The 26,079-nt window shown below is 36.1% G+C and overlaps 1 protein-coding gene across 1 annotated transcript; it reads right to left on the bottom strand.

Moving 5' to 3' along the window:
* Window positions 1-7,863: 7,863 nt before the first annotated feature.
* On the bottom strand, window positions 7,864-8,409 carry LOC127082590 (uncharacterized). The gene has a single exon (XM_051022820.1). It carries the CDS (start codon window positions 8,407-8,409, stop codon window positions 7,864-7,866), a length of 546 nt encoding a protein of 181 aa, XP_050878777.1.
* Between the last annotated feature and the right edge of the window lie 17,670 nt (window positions 8,410-26,079).

Here is a 26,079-nt window from a genome sequence, read left to right as displayed (position 1 = left end):
TCCATTTTTATGGCTGGATCCATCGAAGTATAACTTCCAGGGTTCTAGCTCAAAATAGTTTTGAGGTGCCTCGACTATTCTGTGATCTACGATGAAGTTGGCGACCACCTGCCTCTTCATTGCCTTTAAAGGCACATATGTTAGAGAATATTCAGTTAGGGAAAGAGCCCATTTTCCAATTCGATTATGTAGAATTGGCTTAGATAACATATGCTTGATAATATTAAAATGCGAAGAGACGTAAATATCATCTGGTTTTATATATTTTTTAACTTCATACATGAGAAATACGAACAAAGACACATATTTTCTATAAGACTATACCTAGTTTCTGCATCATTCAAAACTCGACTGATGTAATAAATGGCCATTTCGACACTATTATCATCCTCTTGTGCTAACATGCTTCCTATTGTCGAGTCTGAAGCAGAAATATACCATCACATGCACTTATTCCTAACAGGAGGAGACAAAATGGAAGGGTTTATCAAGTATTCCTTTATTTCGCCAAAGACCTTTTTATGCTCTTCTTGCCACTTGAACTCTTCCTTTTTTAGGAAAAGTAACAGCGAGAATGCTCAAATCTTGCCACTAACATTTGAAATAAACCTCCTCAAAAAATTTATGTTACCCAATAAATATTGGAGCTCTTTTTTGGTTGAAGATGACTGAGTCTCACTGATGGCTTTGGCCTTATTCTGGTTTATCTAGATGCCCTTCTTGTGGACAACAAAATGAAGGAAATTGTTGGCTTTCACATAGAAAGCACACTTGAGAGGATTCATTTTTAGTTCGTACTTCCTCATTCTTTTGAATGAGTGTCGAAGATGGTCAGGGTGACCATTTCCCAACGTTGACTTAATGATTATATCATCAATATATATTTGCTTAAAAGCTTCGATATAATCATGGAAAATTGAATTCATCACCATCTGGTATGTCGCACGAACATTCTTCAAGCCAAATGGAATTATGACCCACTCATAAGTGCCTAAGGCTCTTGGACATCGAAATGCCATCTTCAGAACATCTTAATCTGCAATAAATATTTGGTTATAACCAGAATAACCATCAAGCTTACTAAGATAATTGAAACACACTATTGAGTCGACCAACATCTCAGTGACATGCATTGGGTATTCGTCCTTAGGGGTTGCTGCATTCATGTCGCGACACGAAAAATACCCGAGCATAAGGAACACTCGAAATATAAATAAAATAGATTTGCCACTGAACTTTATCTATTCCCAAAGAGGGAAAGGGAAAATATCGATAAAAGCTATAAATAACAAAAAAGAAACTGGTCGTTGTAACCAAATCGGATTCAGGAATCAGTTATGAAAGGAAAGGTATTAGCACCCCTCACATCCGTTGTACTCAACGAGACCCATTTAATTAGTTTTGTGCAAGAGTATTAGCGTGATATTATTTACGATCTTCTACTTATTGAGTGACAAAAGAGAAAAAGAAAGAACACTTTTTATTAAAGGGGTGCCTGACAAGATTTCAAAAGCTTGCTCCTACGTATCTCTAGGTGCTATGGAGAACTCAAGGCTACGTAGTTCTACTTAGAAAGAACTACTAGATTGATTGCTTTTAGAGAGTGATGCTTATATCACATTTGAGAGGTTAAACCTTTACTTGTTTCTCGCTATTGGAGGCTGAAGTCTTTGTTCGTTTCGCGTCAAAATGGATAAAGCATACTCTTTTCTAAAAAAATTGTTTTCAAAGTCGCACAAGGGCGGGAAAAAAGTTTGATTGGTTAAGTTGCTTTTAAGTGGAGACATACATCCAAATATGGAGCTCTACTACAATGCTCAAATGCCCGAAAAGGAAGAGGCCTGAGCCCAATCACTCTCCTTTCATCCAAAAGTTTATTTATGAAAATGTATGGAAAATTAAGTCAAAGTTTATTAACGGAAGATGATTATTCATACAGGAAGCTCTATTGTTGTGTCATAATATTTGAGAAAGAGAAAGTCTAAACCTAGTCATATTCTTCCATTTTTATTGTGAAAAAGCTTTAAAAAAATAGGGGGGAACTTGGTATTAGATCAAGTGTCTGAAGTTGATTTATGAAAAGATTTTGGATTAATCGGGGGAGAGATGCTCGACTTTGTATTCAATTTGGATTCGATGTGGGAAAAAGACTCGATATTGGATCGAGTGTTTATTATTATTTTTTGTTCTTTTCTGACAGTTTTTGACTTTAATCTTTGAATTAACAATCAACTGAGATAATAATAATAAAAAGGAAATTATAGGAATTGGGGTACAATTTGTTGAATGGGGTGATACGGCACAATAATTAATTATACAAGTGCAATAAAAAACTATAAATAATAAAAAAATCTCGTTGTAAGAAGGCCCAAGAGAAAGCCAAGGGACCTGAAATAAAAATCATAAATTTGAATTATATAATTTTGCACTCTATTAAGCAATCGTAACGCGATTTATGTAGAAATCATCCTATCTGAGACCGGTCAACAAAACTCTATGCATTTAAGCAATTTCTGAAGTTAAATTGAATTTTTAACTCTGAAACTTCAATGCATCTGTGAAAAACCGATTATTTAAGCAAAAAAATTTAAGGTAAAATGAAACGACATTTAAACTAAAAAATTTAACGTTATGTTAAGCAATCATAATTGATTCATGTAGGAATCACCCTATCTGAGGCCGATCAATAAATTTTTATGTGTTAAAATAGTTTCTGAAGTTAATTTGAATTTTTAACTCTGAATATGTAATGCATATGTGAAAAACTGATATGACAATTAAATCGAATTTTCTTTTTAACAATTTTAAAATTAATTAATTAATTAATTAATAAATATAAAATGATAATAGATAAATAATAATTATAACAATAATAATAAATAATAAAAGTAAATAATAATAATAATAATAATAATAATAATAGTAATAATAATAATAACAACAATAATAATAATTATCAATAATCAATAATGACAAAAATAAATATATAATGACAATAATAAAACAATAATAATAAATAAAAACAAATAATAATCAATAATAATAATAATAATTAGTAAACCATAATAATCAACAATAATAATAATTAATAATGGTAATCAAAAATTAATAATAATAATAATAATCAATAACATTAATAATTATTGTAACACCAACAATACTTTATTCTTAAAAAAAAGTAATTTCAAAAATCAACAAAAAATTTATTAAAAAAAACAACTCTCAATGCTCTTTAGTCAATCAACAACAACATGACCAATGAAAATGAAAGACAATATTTCCTTCACCCTTTCTCTAAAATAAATTGATGGTGATGATGATGATGCAGGGTGTTTATGGTGGTTCACGGCGATTTGGTTTTGTTGTGGCAGTTGGATGGTGAGGTTTTGTTTGGTGTGAGGAACACAGACAGATAATGGATGTAGTTTGAAGGTTGAGGGTGACGCGAGTTGCTTGGCCGTGGTGGTTTCGTGGGATGGTGAGTGAGCGACAATTGAAAAACAATGGAGTGTTTATTGTTCGGCATCGTGTGTTCACGATGGCGCGCAAGGTTGTAGGTAAGTTGAAGCTTTATGAGAGGGAATACGATTATTGTGTTTGGTGTTGTTTTGTTGGAGAAGGAAAGTTTATGGTGTTATGTGAGTTGTGAATCAAAAGTTGTAGGTTGTGTTGGTCACTAAAGGTTATGGTTTATCAAGGAAGAAACCAATGTTTGGCGTAATGTTATGTTGAGCAAGGTGGTGATGATTTATGTGGAGGGTTTATAAGTTTAGTTATTGTTTGATGTGGAGAAAAAAAGAGAGACATGAGGAGTGAATGAAGAGGGAGTATGATGAAGATGGTGAGTTTGATTTATGTATCCTGGGAAAACGCTTTCTTTTTTCTTTTGCTAATGACCCACACATCCTTTAATACGAGAGAGAGAGAGAGAGAGAGAGAGAGAGAGAGAGAGAGAGAGAGAGTTTCTAAAATGAACAAGCATCAGCCTTTGCACCGCGTTTGGATCTTCCATCCCTAAAACAAATCGTTTTTTTTTTCTCTGCCAGCTACTGCTACACACGTGGTCCAAAAATGAGTGGAGGATATCTTTTTATTTTGTTCTTCTTTTATCCTCGTTTATTTTGTTTATTTTATTTTATTTTGAATATATTAGACACAAACTTTAGTAATTAAAATAAATACCATTACTCAAAATAAATTCAATCTAAATATTCAATTAATCCTAATTAATTACATGATTATTTTGACTAGAAAATAAAAATAAAAGGATTAAAAATGAATAAAAGTAGGCCATAAAAATGCTTGAAAAATTAAGCTGAATGCACTAAAATGATCAACATGGAATAAACGTCTCGGAAACATACAGGTTTTGAAATAAAAAATGACCGGTTAAAAGTAGTTGAAAAATTAAAATGCGATAAAAAAAGTAGTCGAAAAATTAAAACGAACACGCCAGGTTAAACTACGCGACCCGTAGATTAAGAAAACTAACGTCTGCAAGTTTAATTTTGAAATTTTTTGCCCGTTAATTTGACGTACATTTGAAAATTGATTCAACTAATCTGTCTGTAGATCTGAAAAATCATTTTGGCTAATACTTTAAGCATTATACGGAACAAAATGCATGTTATAATAAATAAAAAATGCAGATGTCGTGTGAATGCCTTGATTACTAATCAAGAAATTATGAATAGACAATCAGATGTAAATGAATCGCTCTTGGACCATTCACTCCTGATTCTCAAACACAATCAAAACCCTACAAAGATTCATATGATGATAATACTCTTGACTGTCCCCCTCTGAAACTCTAAAGCAAGATGAAATGTAATTGACGGTGCATTGAGATTAGGTCTTTTGACTTCTTAATCAACAGATGATTGAATGAATGTCATCAAGATCATATAAAATGCTATAACTCTTGACTTTTCATCTAAACCCTGGTGAAATGCTTTTGACTGATGAAATGCATGATAAGATAAAACGATTATGCTATGCTGATGCAAGTGAAAAACTTAGGGTATGACAATTCAGATCTTTGAAGTCGATACAAACCCTCAATGTTTCATTTTTCTTAATCATTAGAACGATTTTTGCAAGCCATTCGACATACCTTGTTGTCCTTATGAACTTGTTTTTAGGAGTATTTCGATCTCCTCTTTTATCTTTGACATCACCTATGGTGCAAATCGTCTCAGCATCTACTTGACCGACTTTTTACCAGCTATTATTTACAGCTTCATCTCCATCGATTTTCTGCTTAAACTTGGAATTTCATTATAATCCCAAGCAAAACAATCTTTAAATTCTCAAAGTAAAATAATTACATATAATCTCAAACCTGGGTCGATGTTGGCACTGATATACGTCGGTCTTCTATTGGTTTCATTTCCCAAGTTGACTTCTTCCAATGGATCCTAGGGCTGCAACTTTATTATTGATGCAACATGATCCTTTTCAAATCTCAGAGGCTCATCATCATAGATTTAGTCGAGCTATTGGCTTCATATGCCATCATTTTCTATGCCCACTGATTGCGGCTCTTCGAGTGGTTTGGGCTCAATGTTTATTCTTTGCCCCACATTGAATATCTTTAATTCTTTGGCTTCAAAAACCATATGTGGTACCACAACCTCTAAGGTCTCTTTTAAACTATTTTCGTCTATATAATCTGAAATTCGCTTTAAAGCTTCGAACTCATACATCATCATCGAATTTGTCACCCCAACCAATTGGTCGAATGGCGTCGTAACTTCTCTCATTCATAATTTCTCTATCCTACATGAATCCATGGGTTGGATGAAGCCCGAGAGAATATAATTCCTCTTCTAAAGGCATATACATAAACCCTAATGGGGAGAAAGGTGCAATGTTATCTAAATTCCTTTTATCCACATGATTTACCTCCACCATGAAATACCCCTGATCTGCTTCCACATTTTCCACAATTTTGTCATTTCTCCAAATTGCTATCCTTTAATGGAGCGACAAAGGTACAACTCCTACACCATGTATCCACTTCCGAGAAAGGAGTATATTATAGCTCACATTCGATGCAATTTCCATGAAAACAGTAGGTTGAGTTATCGATCCAACTGTCACATGGACCTGAATAACTCTCATCGTATGTCCTATTTTTCCTTCATAGTTATAAAACACCATGTTGTGTGGCCTCAGGTTAGTGTCATGTTTTCCTATCTTTCTTAACAAAAAATGAGGCATAAGGTTAACAACAACCCCTCAATCAACTAGAATCTTATTCACTATAGTCTTTTCGACTTTAACTCTTATGAAAAAAGGCTTTATGTGACTCTTCATTCCTTCATTCGATCTTTCAAAGAATGCATTTTACTCTTCGATGCAGTCATTGTTCATTACAAAGTAGCACACAGGTTTGTGCCTCACCGTTTCATCTTAGTCACGACCCACTAGTTTAGACACCTCTGTGACACATTCATACTCCATTGGAAGCACCGACACCATTATGCATATCACATTGAAATCAACCTCTGATCATGAATCAAAATTATCAATTACCAACTCATCTTCCTTGGGTGGTACCTCCTCCTTTACGTTCCCCTTTGACTTGACTGGTTTGGGGGGAAATAACTGCCTCCCAACTGGTTTATTGACCTGGTCACTCACTTGACTTTGGTACAATTTGTTACTACTTGATTCGGCAGCCTCTTTCTCAACTTTTTTCCCTTTAAAATCTCCTTCACTAGGTCCTCAACATTGGGTTCTTCCCTTTGTAGTTGATGGGACCGTAGAAATGTTTCTCTGATACTTGAAACTTCTCTCGATACATCAGTGAAGAACCTCTACCCATCTCGAAAATTCTTCATTTTTAGTGGTCAAATTCCTCCTTGTCAGAAGGCCTCACCCATTTCCCTTGGGGAGCATTAGATGTTGGCACATAACTGCCAGGCTTGCCCCTCTGACAAGTCAGAAACTACTAGTTCTTATAGGGAACTCCCCTTTTGTAAAAATGGTACTAAGGTTTATTCATCTTCCAGTTCTCCTTCTGCTGTACCTGTCGAGTGCTCTCCATCTTCCTAGCATTCTTCTTTTCGAACATTTCACTGCACCTTAGGAAAATTATCACCTTCAAATCCTTAGCTCTGCAGCAGTGAAGGAAATCAAGCAAATCCTCTTCGGCTTTTGGGTAGACAGACTCTATTTGATTCTCACTGCCCCCGACAACCTTATCTTCAGCTTCCATGTCGAAATCTTCAGTGGTATCGACCATGTTGACCTCTATTAGTTCAACGTAACTGGCTTCTCCGGCTTGCAGTGGATCCTAATCTATCTTCATGGGTGCCTTACCCATGGCGAACTTCAGTCTCCCATTATTTAGAGCACTTTGCACAAGATCCCTGAAAAGAAAACATTGTAATTTTTTTATGCCCCACCAAATTATGATATTTACAAAACCCTTTTTTATTTCTTTGTTCTAATGGTGGCACTTTTGCACCCTTAGGCACTAAAATTTGGCCACCTGCAAGAAAGAAAAATCAAATATCTCTTCCCATTTGCTGGTGTAAGAAGTTTACACACGTATGAGGGTCATGGCTTCAATTCAGACAAATCGACCTCGTTTTCTTCGACATGGTTATATTTTACATCTCACGCTAGGTCATTTTCTTCTATGTCGATGTAAGCCACCTGCTCTTTCTTACTTTTGTTCACTCTAGCTTTATCAGCCTTCAATTGTTTGACTTGTCGAACTTTATCTGCCAACTGGGCCATATCCCTTAGATACTGTTTATCTAACTTCTTTCTAATATAATAATCTAAGCTCTCATTGGCCATTTCGACTAATTAGTGCTAAGAAACTTGGTTAAAGCACCTTGTTTTCAACAGTCAGAACCTATTAAGGTAGTCATCGATTGATTCAGCGAACTTTCGCTTCACACTTGACAACTCTTTTAGACTGATCTTAGATTTTTCCATACAAAATTGTTCATGGATCAACCTTTCTAAACGAGTCCAATCATCAATGGAATCCGCAGGGAGGGTTGTAAACCTAGTAAAAGTGTTCTTTGTAAGATAACTAGGAAAATATGTCATCCTTAAGTTCTCATTATTCACTATGTCCCTCGCTTCAGTCAAATATCGAGCGATATGTTCGATTGTAGACTCATTAGTATCACCAATAAATTTGGTGAATTTAGGGACTTTTCCTCCCCTTGGGAGTTCAGTTTGTAGCACATACTCTAACAAAGGAGACGCATAATTTAGCCTCTGTAGACCCATGTTCACACCATTATGCGCCATTATTCTTTCGACCATGGCTACAAGATTATTCTCTCCTACCATATTTCCCTGTCGGACTTGATGGCACACTTGGTTGGCGTCTTGATTTTGATTAACCACTAAAACTGGCGGGTTATCAACTTCTCTATCCATCTTTTGTTCAACTGTGTGGGGGAAATTAGTTGTCCCTAATTTATTGTTTTTTCTTCAAAAACTATTCCCTCATTTCGAATCGGCCTAGCCCTTTTAGGTTATACAATTGGTCGAGCTTGCGCCTGAGGGGCACAAAAAAAATCGACGATTTAATTTATTTGAGTTGCCAATTGTTGGTAAATCTGATTCGTATTTTGAATTAAAGGGTTAAATATAGTACCCATCTATTAGGTAAGTATGTTAACCATATCATGGTTACTTTTGCACATATGTTGTCTTATCTTCATCATAGAATTTGTAGTGAGTGTTGGCATCACTTGGGAACCGAATCCTATCCCTAGTTAGGGTTGTATGGTCCAACCTAGGTTACATATAGCCAATCCTGATACCAATAGTGGAGAATATGCATTCACAACATTATCAACAAATGTCGAAGAGTTAGTATGTAAGTTTACCATGATTGATGTTGGCATACCATAAGGTTGTTCACGCCCAAGCATAGGCATTGTGAAACTTATGGCAAAAGGTCCAAAGTTGGTTGACATAGTCGGTCTAGGAGTCACTGGGCGGGTCTGTTTTATTGAGGGGGAAAATACCACTCCTTCTTGTGCAATCGACGATATAGTCATGGTTGACGACATGACTATGGTTGATGGTATGGTTGTCGTGCTAGCAATAAAAGCGATTGGTTCAGTCGAACTTGCAACAAATGTGCCTGCCCTGTGTTATTGTATGGTTGTTCTCCATTGTTGTTGTTTTTTAGATTAAACATTCTCCTAACGTATCTCCTCGTTGGTTTTCTAACTTCTTTTTTTGTTATCTTACATCTCCTCAATCTCATGCACACTCATAAATTTGCGAAGTCTCTTAAATGAAGAACTTTTCATTTAATTTTTCTTAAAAATGAAAAAAAAAGTATAAATTTGGTAAACAAAAACAAGTTTTATTTCACTTAAGGGATTAAACTCTAAAAGATCCCAGGACATATTGTGTTAAAATCAAAGGTTTGAAACATATTTTGACACAGAAGTCGAAATATAAAAAAACAAAAGATAATTGAAATAAAATTCAATGTAGTAAATAACTGAAAATAAAGACTTTAATTTATAAAAAAATGGAACGCATCTACATACATTATTGACTTTTTTCTCGCAAACACACAAATACTTTGAGTTTTACAGAATTTATCGCGGACCCTTAAAACATAAGTGGATGCTTACTTATATACTAGTCTTAAGTTAACTGTCTACAATAGTCGACCAAGAAAAATATGCCACACCTTTGTCTCCATGCAGACTTCAACTTCGACAGGATTCCACATGTCTTCAAATAACTGTCTAATTTTATCCACTTACACCTTATTCAACTGCATGGAGAAAACAAAAGTTCAGAAAACTCTGAGTTCCACTAAGTCTCAAAACCAACCAAACCTTTAGTGTCTGCCTGATTTAGAATTTCGACCAAAGTTGGCATCATCTTTTGACCAAATGAATTTGTCAAAATATTTATGGGATTATCTTACCATCTCAATTCTATAAATAAACCTATCATCAAACCATAAAACTTATCACATCTTTATAATTAATGCTTGTGTCAAAAATATGAGGTAACACCGGCACGCAGAGGGGACCAATGCGCCAAGTCCAAGTCAACCATTTTGGAACCACGTCATGCTATTAGTGGTGTTCAAACAAAACTGGGCCAACTTTTAATTCTTGTCCAACACAAAAAATGTGCGCTTAACACTTCTACATACACCACCATCATTCTCATAGTAAATTTGGGTTTGGAGACCATCATACGATACAACATTCCACATTTTAAACCAGTAGCAAATCAGACAGATGGAAATAACCAATGCACTATGGATGGGTGATGTTACTTAAGAGGAAGAAGTTATTCGTGAAACTCAAATTGAATTGGAATTTCCTACCTAAACCTTCTTATGTCCAAGACTTGCTTTGCCACCTCCATAAACTTGACTGGTTATGTTAAATTTCAAAGAAGTCACCGTGCTTTCTTGGAATATCCAAGGAGCCCTCTGATAATAAGGCTAAAAGACACATGATGAATTTGATTAGAAAAAAATCTCCAACATTTTAATCATTATGGAAACTCATATTGGTTTTCATAAGACCACGTCCTTCTAGGCTGGATATGTAAGTGTTCACTATGTGGATTGACATGGTCAATTCGGGGAAATTTGGGTGTTAAAGCAGAATGGTAGTAACATTGTAATTTTCGTATATGATGTCTTTATGGATACAATTACTATCAAGATATCATTGGAAACTTCCTCTTGGTATGTTACTAGAATTTATTCTAGTCCCATGTACGCTTCTCGTCTTAACCCGTGGCTCCAGCTCATTGACCAGAGCATCATTTTTAATGATCCTTTGATGTTGATTGGAGACTTTAATGACATCATTCATCTAAGTGAACAAAAAAGAGGTAATTTTAATTACTCTATAGAAACGTCTTTGTTGAATGTCATTAGTAAATGTAGTTTAGTTAAAATAGACATGATTTGTGGGAAATTCATTTGGAATAGGCCCTGTATTGGTAATCGAATGGTCTATTGCAAGATGGGTAGGACCTTGGTCGAAGTTGCTTGGCGCATGGCTTTCTCTAATGCATATGTTGAGTTGTTGTGTAAATTTCATTCTAATCATAACCCAATTCTCCTTAGGTATGACCTTCCCTTCCAAGACCATGGGCTGCGTCCTTTTAGGTTTGAGGAAACTTATATCACTCACTCGGAATACTACAATATAGTCCAGATTGCTTGGGGGAAATCCCAATATGAAATCGTATCTTGTCTCCAAAATGTGCAACATGATTCTATCCTTTTTAATAATGAAACTTTTAGCAATACCGGCAAAAGGAAACCCAACATTGAGAAGAGACTCAGGGGCATCTAACATTCTTTGGAGAGAATATATTTGGCAAGACTAGTTTATCTCCAATAAGAGCTTCAACCAGAGTATGATGAGATCCTTACGCAAGAGGAAATTCATTGGTATCAAAATTCTAGAGATAACTAGATTAAATTGTGAGATTGGAACACCAAAATTTTTCATACCAAGACGGTAATCAGGCGACATAAAAATACAGTCCATGGCCTTCATCTTCCCAATGGTATTTGGTGCAATAATGATACTATTCTCAAGGAAGAAGCACTAAATATTTGTAAATATCTTTTCTTCCCTACATCTCATATACTCTTCGCTAGTATGGATGACTAAAATATGGCCCCGAGCCTTACTGAAGAAGCCCATCGCTCTTTGACTCAACAGGTGACGAAGGAAGAAGTTATTTATATGCTGAATAAAATGAACCCTTTTAAGGCGTCTGGCTTTGATGGATTCCAGGGCATTTTCTTTAAAAAGTTTTAACATATAGTTGGGGATGACGTTGTTCAACTTATAACAGATGCTTTTGTGACAGGAAACTTTCATCCATTTCCTTTTGTGACTTTTACCGCATTAATTCCTAAGGTAGACTACCCCCCAAAGTTTAAGGAATTCATACCCATTAACTTATGTAACACTATTTATAAGCTTATTACAAAGATTATGATTAATAGATTGCATCCTTATCTAAATCAGATAATTGAACCTTTTTAGAGTAGTTTTTTTCTTGGTAAAGGAACAAATGATAATACCATTATCCTCTAAGAAGTAATTCATTATATACGTAAATGTAAAAAGAAAAAAAACTGACATGGTGTTCAAAATAGATATTGAAAAGACATATGATCATGTTAACTTGGATTTCTTGGAATCTTGTTTGAACAGAAGTATGTTTCCTTCCATTATTATAAAGTTGATCATGCACTGTGTAACTAGCTCTTCTATGTTTATTCTTTGGAATGGGAGACGACTAGCAAATTTTATTCTGACTAGAAGATTATAGCAAGGTGGCCCCCTTTCACCTCATCTATTTGTTATTTACATGGAATTATTATCATAGAAAATCATTAGGGAAGTCGATGAAGGCTATTTGAAACCTGTCAAGTTATCTCGTAATGGACCCCCTTTATCATATTTATTTTTACCAATGATGTTCTTTTTTTTTGCAAAGGTTTCTAACTCCCAAGCAGGGATCATTTCTGATATCTTGAATCATTTTGCCATATTTTATGGCCTTAAAGTGAATGTTGTTAAATCAAAGGTGTTCTTATGCACTACCACTAAGAGAAGTAAAATGGATTTAATTGTCTCTAACACAGGTATCAAGCGAACTCTTACCCTAGAGAAGCACTTGGGTTTCCCTATGTTACATGGTAGTATTCAACGCAAGAACTTTGAGTTCCTAGAGGAGAAAATAAGCCATAGGTTATAGTCTTGGAAACATAAATTGTTAAACAAGGTTGGTTGCTTGACTCTGGTTAGGTCTATCTTAAACCCCATTCCAAATTATTATATACAAGTGGCTTGGATACCTCTGTCAACTTGTGATTTTATTAATAGGATGGCTAGGAATTTTTTATGGAGAGGAAATTCAAACTCTGGTGTGAATCTCGTTGGCTGAAATAAAATCACTAAGCCCAAAAAATCGGGTGGTCTTGGGATCTGGAAAGCAAGAGAGGCCAATACCTCTATGTTGGGAAAGCTGGTTTGGGATCTCCACCGAAATTGTGATTCCTCACGGGTCAAAGTTTTAAAGCATAAGTACATAAGTTAGAAAATGTTCCTTAATATGAAAAATAAATCGGGATTAGTTACTTGGAATGAAATTATGAAATCTCTCTCAGATCTTAAAGATGGATTTGAATTTAGAGTCGGGGATGAGAGCCCCTCTTTCTGGTTTTCCAACTAGTCTGGGGTAGGGAAACTCATCATTGTGAATGATGAAAATTTGTTAGCTAAAATTTTTTCTCAAGCATAATATGTCTCATCCAACAAGAACAATCATATGGAATGCATACAAAGGTAGTAATATAATTTTGAATATTGATAACAGTAGCCTCAGTAATCCTGGAGACTCAGGTTTTAGTGGATTAATTTGAAATATCATTGGTATTTGGGTTCACGGTTTTACGGGAAATATTGGTTATTCTAACATCCTTCATATTGAGATGATGGCATTATATCATGGTTTACGAATGGCCTGGAAACTTGACATCAAAGACCTAATGTGTTATTATGACACTAACTTTGCTATCAAACTTATTTCAGAGTCTATTAATGTTTGGCATCACTATGTCTCGATTCTTCACAACATTAAAGACCTTCTCTCTAGAGAATTACAAGTTCAATATTTCATAATCGGATACCTATTGTAACGCCCCAGATTGCTTTCAGGATTACCAACTGAACCCACAAACCAACACAATCTTGTCAGCATGCTTTGTCCTCACTCACATATTTTTCAGGAAACTTCCCAGAGGGTCACCTATCCAAATACCACTCTAAGTTAAACATGCTTAACTATGGAGTTCTTATTTGTTACAATTTCGAAAAGAAGATGCATCTTATTGGCATAGGTAGTACTAATAAATCCTTATAAGCCTTCCTTCAATCATACAATCTCATCCTCGCACAACCTTAAGATCCCTCTCATTCCGATAAGAATTTGGCGACCACTCTCCTCCCTCGAGTGTTACATCCACTCTCTGCCTTCTTCGACCTCCGATTTTACATGCCCACCAACTTCCACTTGGTTCGTTCCCAAACCACATCATACTGGGAGAGGTATGGCTTTGATATCATTTCTAACGCCCCATAATGCTTTCAGGATTACAGACTGACCCCACAAACCAACACGGTTCTTTTCAGCATGCTTTATCCTTACTCACATGTTTTTCGGGAAGCTTCCTAAAAGGTCACCCATCCAAATACTACTCCAAGTCAAACTTGCTTAACTATGGAGTTCTTATATGTTATGCTACGAAAATATATATATATATATATATATATATATATATATATATATATATATATATATATATATATATATATATATATATATATATATATATATGCATCTTCTTGGTATAGGTAATACCAATAAATCATTATAAGTCTTCCTTCAACAATAAAGTCGCATCCCTGCACAACCTCAGGATCCCTCTCATTCATAATTTGGCGACCATTCCCCGCCCTTTTCGGCCTCGAGTGTTACATACACTCTCCACCCTCTCCGGCCTTGGGTGTTACATACCTACCAGCTTCCGCTTGGTTCATCCTCGAACCACATCGTATTGGGAGAGGTTCGACTCTAATACCATTTGTAATTCCCCATGCTACTTTTAGGATTACCGACTGACCCCACAAACTAACACAAGTCTTTTCAGCATGTTTTGTCCTCATTCACACGTTTTCCGAGATACTTCCCAAAAGATCACCCATCCAAATACTACTCCAAGTCAAACACGCTTAACTATGGAGTTCTTATTTGTTAGGCTACCAAAAATAAAAAGGAATCTTTTTTGTATTGGTAGTACCAATCAATCCTTATAATCCTTCCTTCAACAATGAAGTCTCATCCATGCACAACCTCATGATCCCTCTCATTCGGTTATGAATTTGACGACCATTCTACGCCCTATTTGGCCTCGAGTGTTACATCCACTCTCCACCCTCTCCGGCCTCGGGTGTTACATGCCTACCAGCTTCCGCTTGGTTCATCCCCGAACCACATCGTATTGGGAGAGGTTTGGCTCTGATACCATTTGTAATGCCTCATGCTACTTTCAGGATTACCGACTGACTCCACAAACTAACACAAGTCTTTTCAACATGTTTTATCCTTATTCACACATTTTCTGGGATACTTCCTAAAAGACCGCCCATTTAAATACTACTCCAAGTCAAGCAAGCTTAAATATGGAGTTCTTATTTGCAAGGATACCAAAAATAAAAAGGCATCTTATTTATATTGGTAGTACCAATCAATCCTTATAAGCCTTTCTTCAACCATGCAGTCTCATCCCTACATAGCCTTAAGATCCCTCTCATTCTAATGTGAATATGGTGACCATTTTCCGCCCTATTCGGCTTAGAGTGTTACACCCACTCTCTTCCTCTTCAGCCTCAGGTGTTACATGCCCACCAGCTTCCGCTTCATTCATCTTGGAACCACATCCTACTAGGAGAGGTCTAGCTCTGATACCATTTGTAACGCTCCCGACTACTTTCAGGATTACCGAATGAACCCATAAACCAACACTGTCTTTTCAGCATGCTTTATCCTCACTGAAACATTTTTCGGGAAACTTCCTAGAAGGTCAGCCATCCAATGACTACTCCAAGTCAAGCATGCTTAACTATGTAGTTCGTATTTGTTAGGTTATCAAAAAGAAGATGCATTTTGTTGGTATACGTAGTACCAATCAATTCTTATAAGCCTTCCTTCAATCATACAGTCTCATCCTTACACAACCTCCAGATCCCTCTCATTCCGATATGTATTCGGCGACCGCTCTCCACCCTCGAGTGTTACATCCACTATCCACCTTCTTCGACCTTTGGTGTTGGACACCCACCAACTTCCGCTTGGTTTGTTCCCTAACCACATCGTATTGGGAGAGGTCTGACTCTTATACCATTTTTAATGCCCCAAAATGCTTTCAGGATCATCGACAGACCCTATAAACCGACATAGCTCTTTTCAGCATGCTTTGTCTTTACTCACACGTTTTCCAGGAAGCTTCTAAGAAGGGCACCCATCCATATACTACTCAAAGTCAAGCATGCTTAACTATAAAGTTATTATTTGTTAAGTTACCAAAAAAAGATACATCTTCTTGGTATATGTAGTACCAATAAATCCTTATAATCCTTCTTTCAACCATGTTGTCTCATCCCTACACAGCCTCAGGATCCCTCTTATTCCGATGCAAATTCAACGACCATTCTCCGCCCACTCCGACCTCGAGTGTCACATCCATTCTCCGCCCTATTCAGCCTCGGATGTTACATGCCCACCAGCTTCCACTTGGTTCGTCCCTGAACCACATCGTATTGGGAGAGGTATGGCTTTGATACCATTTGTAATGCCTCATACTACTTTCAGGATTACCGACTTATCCCACAAACTAACACTAGTCTTTTCAGCATGTTTTATCCTCACTCACACGTTTTTTAGGATACTTTCTAAAATTTAACCCATCCAAATTCTCCTCTAAGTCAATCACACTTATCTATGGAGTTCTTATTTGTTAGGCTACCGAAAAGAAAAGGCATATTCTTTATATAAGTAGTACAAATCAATCCTTATAAGCATTCCTTTCAACCATGCAATCTCATCCATGCATAACCTCAGGATCCCTCTCATTCTGATGTGAACCTGAAGACCACTTTCTGCACTCTTCGGCCTTGAGTGTTACATCCATTCTCTGCCCACTTCAGCCTCGGGTGTTACATGCCCACCAGCTTTCGCTTGGTTCATCCCTGAACCACATCGTATTGGGGGAGGTATGGTTCTGATACTATTTGTAACAACCCAGACTAATTTTAGGATTAACGAATGACCCCACAAACAAACATAAGTCTTTTCAGCATGCTTTATCCTCACTCACATGTTTTCCGAGAAGTTTCCTAGACGGTCACCCATCCAAATACTACTCCAAGTGAAGTACACTTAACTATGGCGTTCTTATTTGTTAGGCTACCAAAAAAGATGCATCTTGTTGGTATAGGTAATATCAATCAATCCTTATAAGCCTTCCTTCAACCATGCAGTCTCATCCCTGTACAACCTCAGGACCCTTCTCATTCTGATGGTAATTCGGCGACCACTCTATGTACTTTTCAGCCTCAAGTTTACATCCACTCTCCTCCCTCTTCGATCTTAGGTGTTACATCTCCACTAACTTCCGCTTGGTTCATCCCTGAACCACACCATACTGTGAGAGGTCTGACTCTGATACAATTTGTAACGCCCCACACTACATTCAAGATTACCGACTGACCTCACAAACCAACACGAGTCTTTTTCAGCATGGTTTGTCTTCACTCATACATTTTCCGAGAAACTTCCCAGAATGTCACCCATCCAAGTACTACTCAAAGTAAAACACGCTTAACCATGTAGTTCTTATTTGTTAGGCTGTCGAAAAGAAGATGCATCATGTTGGTATAGGTAGTACTAATCAATCCTTATAAGCATTCATTTAACAATACAGTCTCATCCCTACTCAGTCTCAAGATCTCTCTTATTTCGATGTAAATTCGGCGACCACTCCCCACCCTCTTCGGCCTCGAGTGTTACATCCACTCTCCATCCTCTTCAGCCTCGGGTGTTACATGCCCATCGTCTTCCATTTGGTTCGTTCTCGAACCACGTCATACTGGGAGAGGTATGACTCTAATACCATTTGTAACACCTCAAACTGATTTTAGGATTACCAACTGACCCCACAAACTAACACGTGTCTTTTTAACATGCTTTGTCCTTACTCACACTTTTTCCGGGATACTTCTCAGAAGGTCACCCATCCAAATACTACTCCAAGTCAAGCACGCTTAACTATGGAGTTCTTATTTGCCAGACTCTTGAAAAGTAGAAGCATCTTGTTTGTATAGGTAGTACCAATCAAACCTTATAAGTCTTTCTTCAACTATGCAGTCTTATCCCTACATAGCCTCAAGATCCCTCTCATTCCGATGTGAACTTGACGACCACTCTCTTCCCTCTTTGTCCTGGAGTGTTACATCCACTCTCATCCCTCATCGGCCTCAGGGGTTACATGCCCACTAGCTTATGTTGGTTCGTCCCTGAACCACATTGTACTGGTGTTTAAGCAGTAATGGAGCAAGCAAAAGTAAGTATTTTGATTTTTATCGTCTCCACAGAGATTAGTGCAATATCAATCTCGTCCAATGGTCCCTAATATTTTAAGCTTATGTTTTAAAGATTTGAATTTAAAGTTAAGCTATGTAAACGAAGGAAGAAATAAATAAAGCTTCGGAGAGATCTGAGAGCATTACAGGATTGGATTTCATCCACCATACGAACATGTAATTTACCAACTTGTTATGCACAATCTAAACACTTATAAATAACATCATGTATCGTTCACAACATGGTTCATGTTTAAACTTCGTCAAGAGTTCAATGATATTATCTAATTGACCATCTCTCAACCCTTCAAACAATACAAAGCATTAAGATTCAATACTCACGTGAATGTTAAACCTAAATCTATGTCTAGAGTTTAACGTATAACAGATGATTATCCTAGATCTAGATTCAAAAAGTATTTCTCAATAACGGTTCAAATCAATAGATAAACAAGTAAACAAGGATAACATCGATATAGATTCATGAATAGATTATACGTAACGCCATGATTACTAAAAATACATACTATAAAAGTGAACTTACATATAATCCCAACAAGAAATAGATTACAAAAAGAAGAATGAAGATGACCAAACATCTATCGCGATTTCCCAGCAGTAGAGGCAAATCCAACTCCGGATCTTCAAGAAGCACCCTCACTTGTTATTTTCTAAGTATTTATCTCTCCAAACTAAAAACTTGGTGTTGATGGAAGTGGGGGTTAAAATTTCCCAAAACCATACCTAAAATATGATTTGGACATATTTATACAAAGTTGAGAATTTCCTGTCTCGCCCGGCGAGCAGGGTCTCTCTCGACAAAAGTCACTTTAGCTTCCTTCTATCTAGTAGAAACACAACAAACCGCCTTCAACAAAATATCTTCACTCGCACGACGACCAAGACCTCGCCCGGCGAACTCAAAACCACAAGCCCTTGCCGGGAGACCAAGGCAAGATTTTCCCCTGGATTTCATTTCTTTAGCTCGCCCCGAGCTCGCCAATGCTCGCCCGACGAGCTCGCCAATGCTCGCCCGACGAGCTCGCCAATGCTCTCCCGACGAGCTCGCCAATGCTCGCCCGACGAGCTCGCCAATGCTCGCCCGACGAGCTCGCCAATGCTCGCCCGACGAGCTCGCCAATGCTCGCCCGACGAGCTCGCGTTATTTTCAACAAATTTGCTTTGCTACTAATTTCTTAGTTTTATGCCTTTATTATTTGATTTCCTGCACACTTAGCATACACATTAAGGATACCAAAGCCAAAATCAAAATATATAACAGTCTATAAAAAACCGGGGAATTTAATTAATGAAATCGCAAATTAGAGCTGAAAAATGCCAAGTTTTTATGTGAAAAAATAGTCAAAATTTGCACTTATCAACTAGGAGAGGTCTTGCTCTAATACCATTTATAACGCACTAGATTGCTTTCAGGATTACCGAGTGACCCAATAAACCAACACATGTCTTTTCAGCATGCTTTATCCTCACTCACACGTTTTTCGGGAATCTTACCAGAAGGTCACCCATCCAAATACTACTCCAAGTCAAACACACTTATCTACGAAGTTCTTATTTGTTAGGCTACCGAAAAGAAGATACATCTTATTGGTATATGTATTACCAATCAATCCTTATAAGCCTTCCTTCAACCATGCAGTCTCATCCATGTACAACCTCATGATTCATCTCATTCTGATGTGAATTCAATAACCACTCTCTGTCCTCTTTGGCCTTGAGTGTTACATCCAATCTTCGTCTTCTTCAGCCTCAGGTGTTACATGCCCGCCAGCTTCCATTTGGTTCGTCTTTGAACCATATCGTACTGGGAGAGGTCTGACTCTGATGCCATTTGTAACGCCCCATACTACTTTCAAAATTACCGACCGACCCCACAAACCAACACAAGTCTTTTTAGTATGCTTTGTCTTCACTCACACGTTTTCTGAGAAACTTCCATGAAGGTCACCCATTCAAATGCTAATCCAAGTGAAGCACAATTAACTATGGAGTTACTATTTGTTAAGCTATCTAAAAGAAGATGCATCTTGTTAGTATAGGAATTACCAATCAATCCTTATAAGCATTCCTTCAACCATGCAGTCTCATCCCTGCATAGTCTCAGAATCCCTCTCATTTAAATGTGAATTCGGCAACCATTCTCTATCCTCTTTGGCCTCGAGTTTTACATTCATTCTTCACACTCTTCCACCTTGATTACATGCCCATCAGCTTCAGCTTGGTTCGTCCCTGAACCACATCGTATTGGGAGAGGTATGACTCTAATACCATTTGTAACGCCCCAGACTGCTTTCAGAATTACCGAATGATCCCACAAACTTACACATGTCTTTTCAGCATACTTTGTCCTCACTCACACTTTTCCGGGATACTTCCCAAAAGGTCACTCATCCAAATACTACTCCAAGTCAAGCACGTTTAACTATGGACTTCTTATTTGTTAGGATCTTGAAAAGAAGAGGTATCTTATTTGTATATGTAGTACCAATCAATGCTTATAAGCATTTTTTCAACCGTTCAGTCTCATCCTTGCTTAGACTCAAGATCTCTCTTATTCCGATGTGAATTTGGAGACCACTCTCCATTCTCTTCAGCCTCAAGTGTTACATCCACTCTCGATCCTCTTCAGCCATGGGTGTTACATGCCCACTAGCTTCTGCTTAGTTCGTCCCCGAACTACATCGTATTAGGAGAAGTCTTGCTGTGACACCATTTGTAACACCTTAGTCTTCTTTCAGGATTACCGACTGACCCCATAAACCAACACGTGTCTTTTTAGCATGCTTTATCTTCACTCACACATTTTCTGGGAAACTTGTCAGAAGGTCACCCATCCAAATACTACTCCAAGTCAAACACACTTATCTATGGAGTTCTTATTTATTAGGCTACCGAAAAGAAGATGCATCTTGTTGGTATAGGTAGTACCAATCAATCCTTATAAGTCTTCCTTCAACCATGCAGTCTTATCCCTGCACAACCATATGATCCTTCTCATTTCGATGTGAATTCAAAAACCATTCTCCGTCCTCTTTGGCCTCAAGTGTTACATCCACTATCCATCCTCTTCGTCCTCAGGTGTTACATTCCCACCAACTTCTGCTTGGTTCGTCCCCTAACCACAACATACTAGGAGAGGTGTGCCTCTTATACCATTTGTAACACCCTAGACTGCTTTTAGGATTACCGACTGACCCCACAAACCAACACAAGTATTTTCAGCATGCTTTGTCCTTACTCATACGTTTTTCGGGAAACTTCCCAGAAGATCACTCATCCAAATACTACTCTAAGTCAAGCACACTTAACTATGGAGTTCTTATTTGTTAGACTACTGAAAAGAAGATGCATCTTATTGGTATAAGTAGTACCAATTAATCCTTATAAGCCTTCCTTCAACCATACAGTCTTATCCCCGCACAACCTCAAGATCCCTCTCATTTCGATTTGAATTTTGCAACCACTCTCCTCCCTCTTCGGTCTCGAGTGTTACATCCACTCTCCACCCTCTTTGGTCTCAATTGTTACAATAAGAACCTTGTACATGTCATGATTATTTCATTTGATCCTTGTTGGTATTTATCTTTTTCGAGCCTATGAAAATTACAATTTTGTTATTTCCACATGAGTAGCTTGAATCACAAGTTATAACATTTGAATTTGGATGATATGATATTTGATTCGAATCACGTATTATATTTGGTTCGAATCCCTCACCTGTTGAAAATTGGAGCACCATTCTGGATCAAATGATTCGGATCAAAAAATTGAACATAATTCAAATCATAACCACATTTGATTCGAATCAAGTGCAAATAATGATTTGAATTATTAGTTTTTAAAAAGCGCTCTTTTTGTGGCTGTCCAGATTGATTCGAATCACAAATCCTTCTTGATTTGAATCAAACTTCAAAAGTCCAATTTCCATCACTTGCTTAAATAATTGTCTCTTATGGTGAAAGTAACAATTGTGGAAAACCTATGGTCATCCATAGAGACAAAAATTGTGATTTTTATCTTCTCTTCTTAGTGTGTTCATCTTTACACCATGGTTATCTCTTCTTCTCAAAACATTCAAACTTTTTTTTAATATTGAATCCACGTTAATTCTTTATCCTTTTTGTTGCATCTTGTTTTGTGAAATTTAGTTGTTGTTCTTGTATGAATTTTAGAATGAGTTGATCAATCTTGTAGAGAATTGAGCAAACTCTTGATAACAATAAAAAACCAAGACCCACTAATCTAGGAACTTGATTTAACCTCATGTCTGTTCATCATTCACCAAAAACTGAATTACTTGACTAACACCTTATAATTTTAGCAATTGGTTGAGATTATATGGCATTGTTCACCATCTTCATCCTTAGTCTTTTTTCTCTGATTATGGACCATTCTCTAAAGATTGAGTGTAAGGGAGACTAGTGGTACAATAGGGTATCTAATGTTTTTGTGTGTAGTTGGTTTTTTATTATAGCAGGTACATGTATCGTTTCTTAAGTGCAGATTGGCATCGAGTTACTATCTATTAAGATGAGAGTTTCTATTATACTCCAAGGAAGACTTTGGAAAGATCAAGTATAAATCGTCCGTAAGGGGAAGTAGGAAGTTGTCCTTCTTTGGTGGCGTTGGAGAAAGATTGATTGCAGACAAATTTGGGAGTTTTCCAATATATGCTAAGTTAATGGCAATCACTCAGATAAGAAATCGATGGGATCAAGGGAATCGCCACACACGAATGCTTGGAGTAGTTTATTATGGATAACGAGGTTATTGGATCAAGATCTTGAGGGATATTGTTATTTAGTGTCTTTATCATCAGAGGAATTTATCGTGTGATAGTTCTTCATAATAAAAATGCTATAAACATTTTATCAAAATAGTGGAAGACCATGATTATGTTCCAATGACATCATCCATTGAAGAACGCACGTAGGCAAAGCGAGGACGAATGTCGAAGTACTATATATTTATGTGCATCTTTCCCTTTCCCTATCTCTTTTAGTTTACAAGTATTCATTCATATTTGTTGTTGCATTATTCATGATTGCATTGATTGTATACTATATAGGTTAGATCGTAATTAAAGAAATTTAACTTACAAGCTTAAGTTTGTGGTGTATCAATCTTATGAAATCATCATGAAGTCAATTATACATTGTTAAGAACATCTAAGTAATGTGTTTTTAAATCGCTTCATTTAAAGCGACTTTGGTTGTCATGCAGGTGACTTGCACTAGAAGCAATCAGTCTCATGTAACTTCATGTACCATTTCATATGGTTTGATTCATTGAGATGCTTCCAAGCTCTCATTTTTTGTGTTTTGCTTCCGCGCTTCTTTAAAATCTCCGATTTTGTTTTATGGGACCTAAATTTTTTTCAAATTTTCTAAAGGAAATTTTGGGTCTATTCAATCCCCTTTCTAGACATTGTTATATTCATGTTCTCACTCAACAATTGGTATCAGGGTCGGACTTTTGATCAAAGTCTAGTGACTCCAAAAGTTGAGGATATGGTTCCTTTGATCCTAAACGAGTTTTTCAAAACATTTTGGAAGCTAATGCAATTCAATGAATCCCAATAAAACTGCATTGATTTACTTATGTTTGATTATTCATTGCAATGCATTACATAAATTGAATCAAAGTAAAACCTTACTAGAATATTCTTCAAGGCATTAATTATATTTAAGATGTTCTCTAAGTTTTGATTCATCTAAGATTAAACTAACAAATTTTTTAAGATATGCGCAATATGTTTGTGACATTATTTCTTAAAGGTTATTTCAGATTGATCATAATTTGAAGGTCATGCATTCATACTACAATATGCTGGAAAGTATTATGAGAAAAGAAAAAGAAAACAAAAGCATCTTCTAGTGACCTAGTCTTCCAAGGTCGTTGTAAAAAGAAGATGAAGGTAGTTTTATGACTATTGGCAATGATTCTCCGAAGTTTCAACCAACTATACAAGATTCAAGGAATGTACTTGAAGTGCAAATCAATCGTCCAAGAGTTGAATCAGTGATTTGGGATTGACAAGTTGTGTCAATAAGTAATGATCATAGTGTTGTCGTTTCAAAGTTCATCTGAAGCCTTATGAAGGAAAGTCTAACAATGTTTTTCAGACGTGCAATATGAGTTCTATCCAATTCGTATTTGAATGTTCGCATTTAAAACGTGTGTTATTCTTGTTGCTGATTTCCATTTGGTATCGTATGCAACAAGTTAAGCTTAGATAGTGTAAATTGGTATAATCGTTCCAACCCTTCTTTATTTCTTTTGCATATGCACCAGAGTATTTATTCTTTTACCTATATGTGTTATGTGATTTATATATGTTTGTGTATGTGTTGTGTTTGTGCAATTCATGCCTTAATTGCTTAATCATTCAATGCATCCGTTTAAAATTTATGGCGCATGTTCATTGCATTCATATGCATATTTCATACATTCATGCATCATCATTATTTTTGTGCATTAAAAGTAATTTTTGCATTCATATTAAACGCATTTGCATTAAAATTCTCTGAGAATTTTCATTATAAAAGGCTCAACCATTTTTATATTCATACACAAAATAGGATCCATCTTTCATAAGCATTAAAAATATTTTCAGTTTTAAGTGAACTGCATTTTTAAAAAGTCTCATTTTTTTTTAAAAAAAAATTGGAAAATATTAGTGATAACTTTAGTAGCGATGATAAGTAAAGTCTTTGTCAAATGCTTTATGAATTATGTATATTTTCATTTTGGGACCATCTCTTTATACCGTAGTTCTAATCAATTTCGTACTAAATATCCATAAGAGACCATTTAAGATGATTGTCTCTGATTGTTGTGATCTCGTAATGACAATTGAGGATCAGATTTGATTACCAGATTCTAGATCATAATACGTTGAATTAACCATAAATCTGTTACCTTTGTATCTTTAATCCATATATCCCCTCCATATTATTTTTGAGACGATATGATCAATCTAATCCATCATTTGTCTTAACCAATTTTTATTTGTTGAATAAATTTAGAATACAACTCGACCCGCTCTTGAAAATTAGTCCCAATAGATTTGACATATACATGGTAATTTTTTAATTATACCATCTAACTATTCTTCTCGATTTAACATCTTCAAATTTATATTATTATGATAAAGATATATTCACAATTATCCTACTCAATTACTTGAAAAGACCCATTGACTTTCTATTCAATAAAAATATAGGCGAAAAAACTAGTATTCACATTCACATTACGGCTTTGACCTTATAGTTAAAGATAGAGGTATAGGTGTTGTGTTGACCCTTGAAAGAGGGAAAGTAATGCTGGATCTCCATACTTTATTCAATTGAAACTTAAACTTCCTTTTAGTGACCTGTAATGGTTTTAACCTTTCGACCAACTCTCAGTTCTGTCTTCAAAGATAAAAAAAAAAGTAAAAATCAGTCAAACATGAAGAGAACCTTTACTAAGTTGCATAGTTATATAGGACTGTTAAAAAAAATCAAAAAATTTAAATAAAATGTTGATAAGTAACCGAATTATTTCTTTAATTTACTTAATAAACTGAACCATATTATAGTTTATTTGGTTTTCTAACAGATATTATGAAAAGTCTTAATTATAAATTCTAATCATGCATTAGACTATAGTTGAATATCATGTCAAATTTACATACACAATGAGAGATTCTAATTTCGAATTTTGTCAGTTAGAATATGCCGAAATTTGGTGTCAACGAATCCGGCTCTTAGACGTGTTATATTTGCAATCTTTCTTTGTTTTGTATCCAAGATATTTATACAAGACATTCAAACTTCAATATTTTAATTCTAATTCTACACCTTCAATGATGCAACAC

This window comes from Lathyrus oleraceus, chromosome 5 (assembly GCF_024323335.1).
Source record: "Lathyrus oleraceus cultivar Zhongwan6 chromosome 5, CAAS_Psat_ZW6_1.0, whole genome shotgun sequence".
NCBI classification, from domain to species: domain Eukaryota; kingdom Viridiplantae; phylum Streptophyta; class Magnoliopsida; order Fabales; family Fabaceae; genus Lathyrus; species Lathyrus oleraceus.
This window is presented reverse-complemented; position numbering and strand designations above follow the sequence as displayed.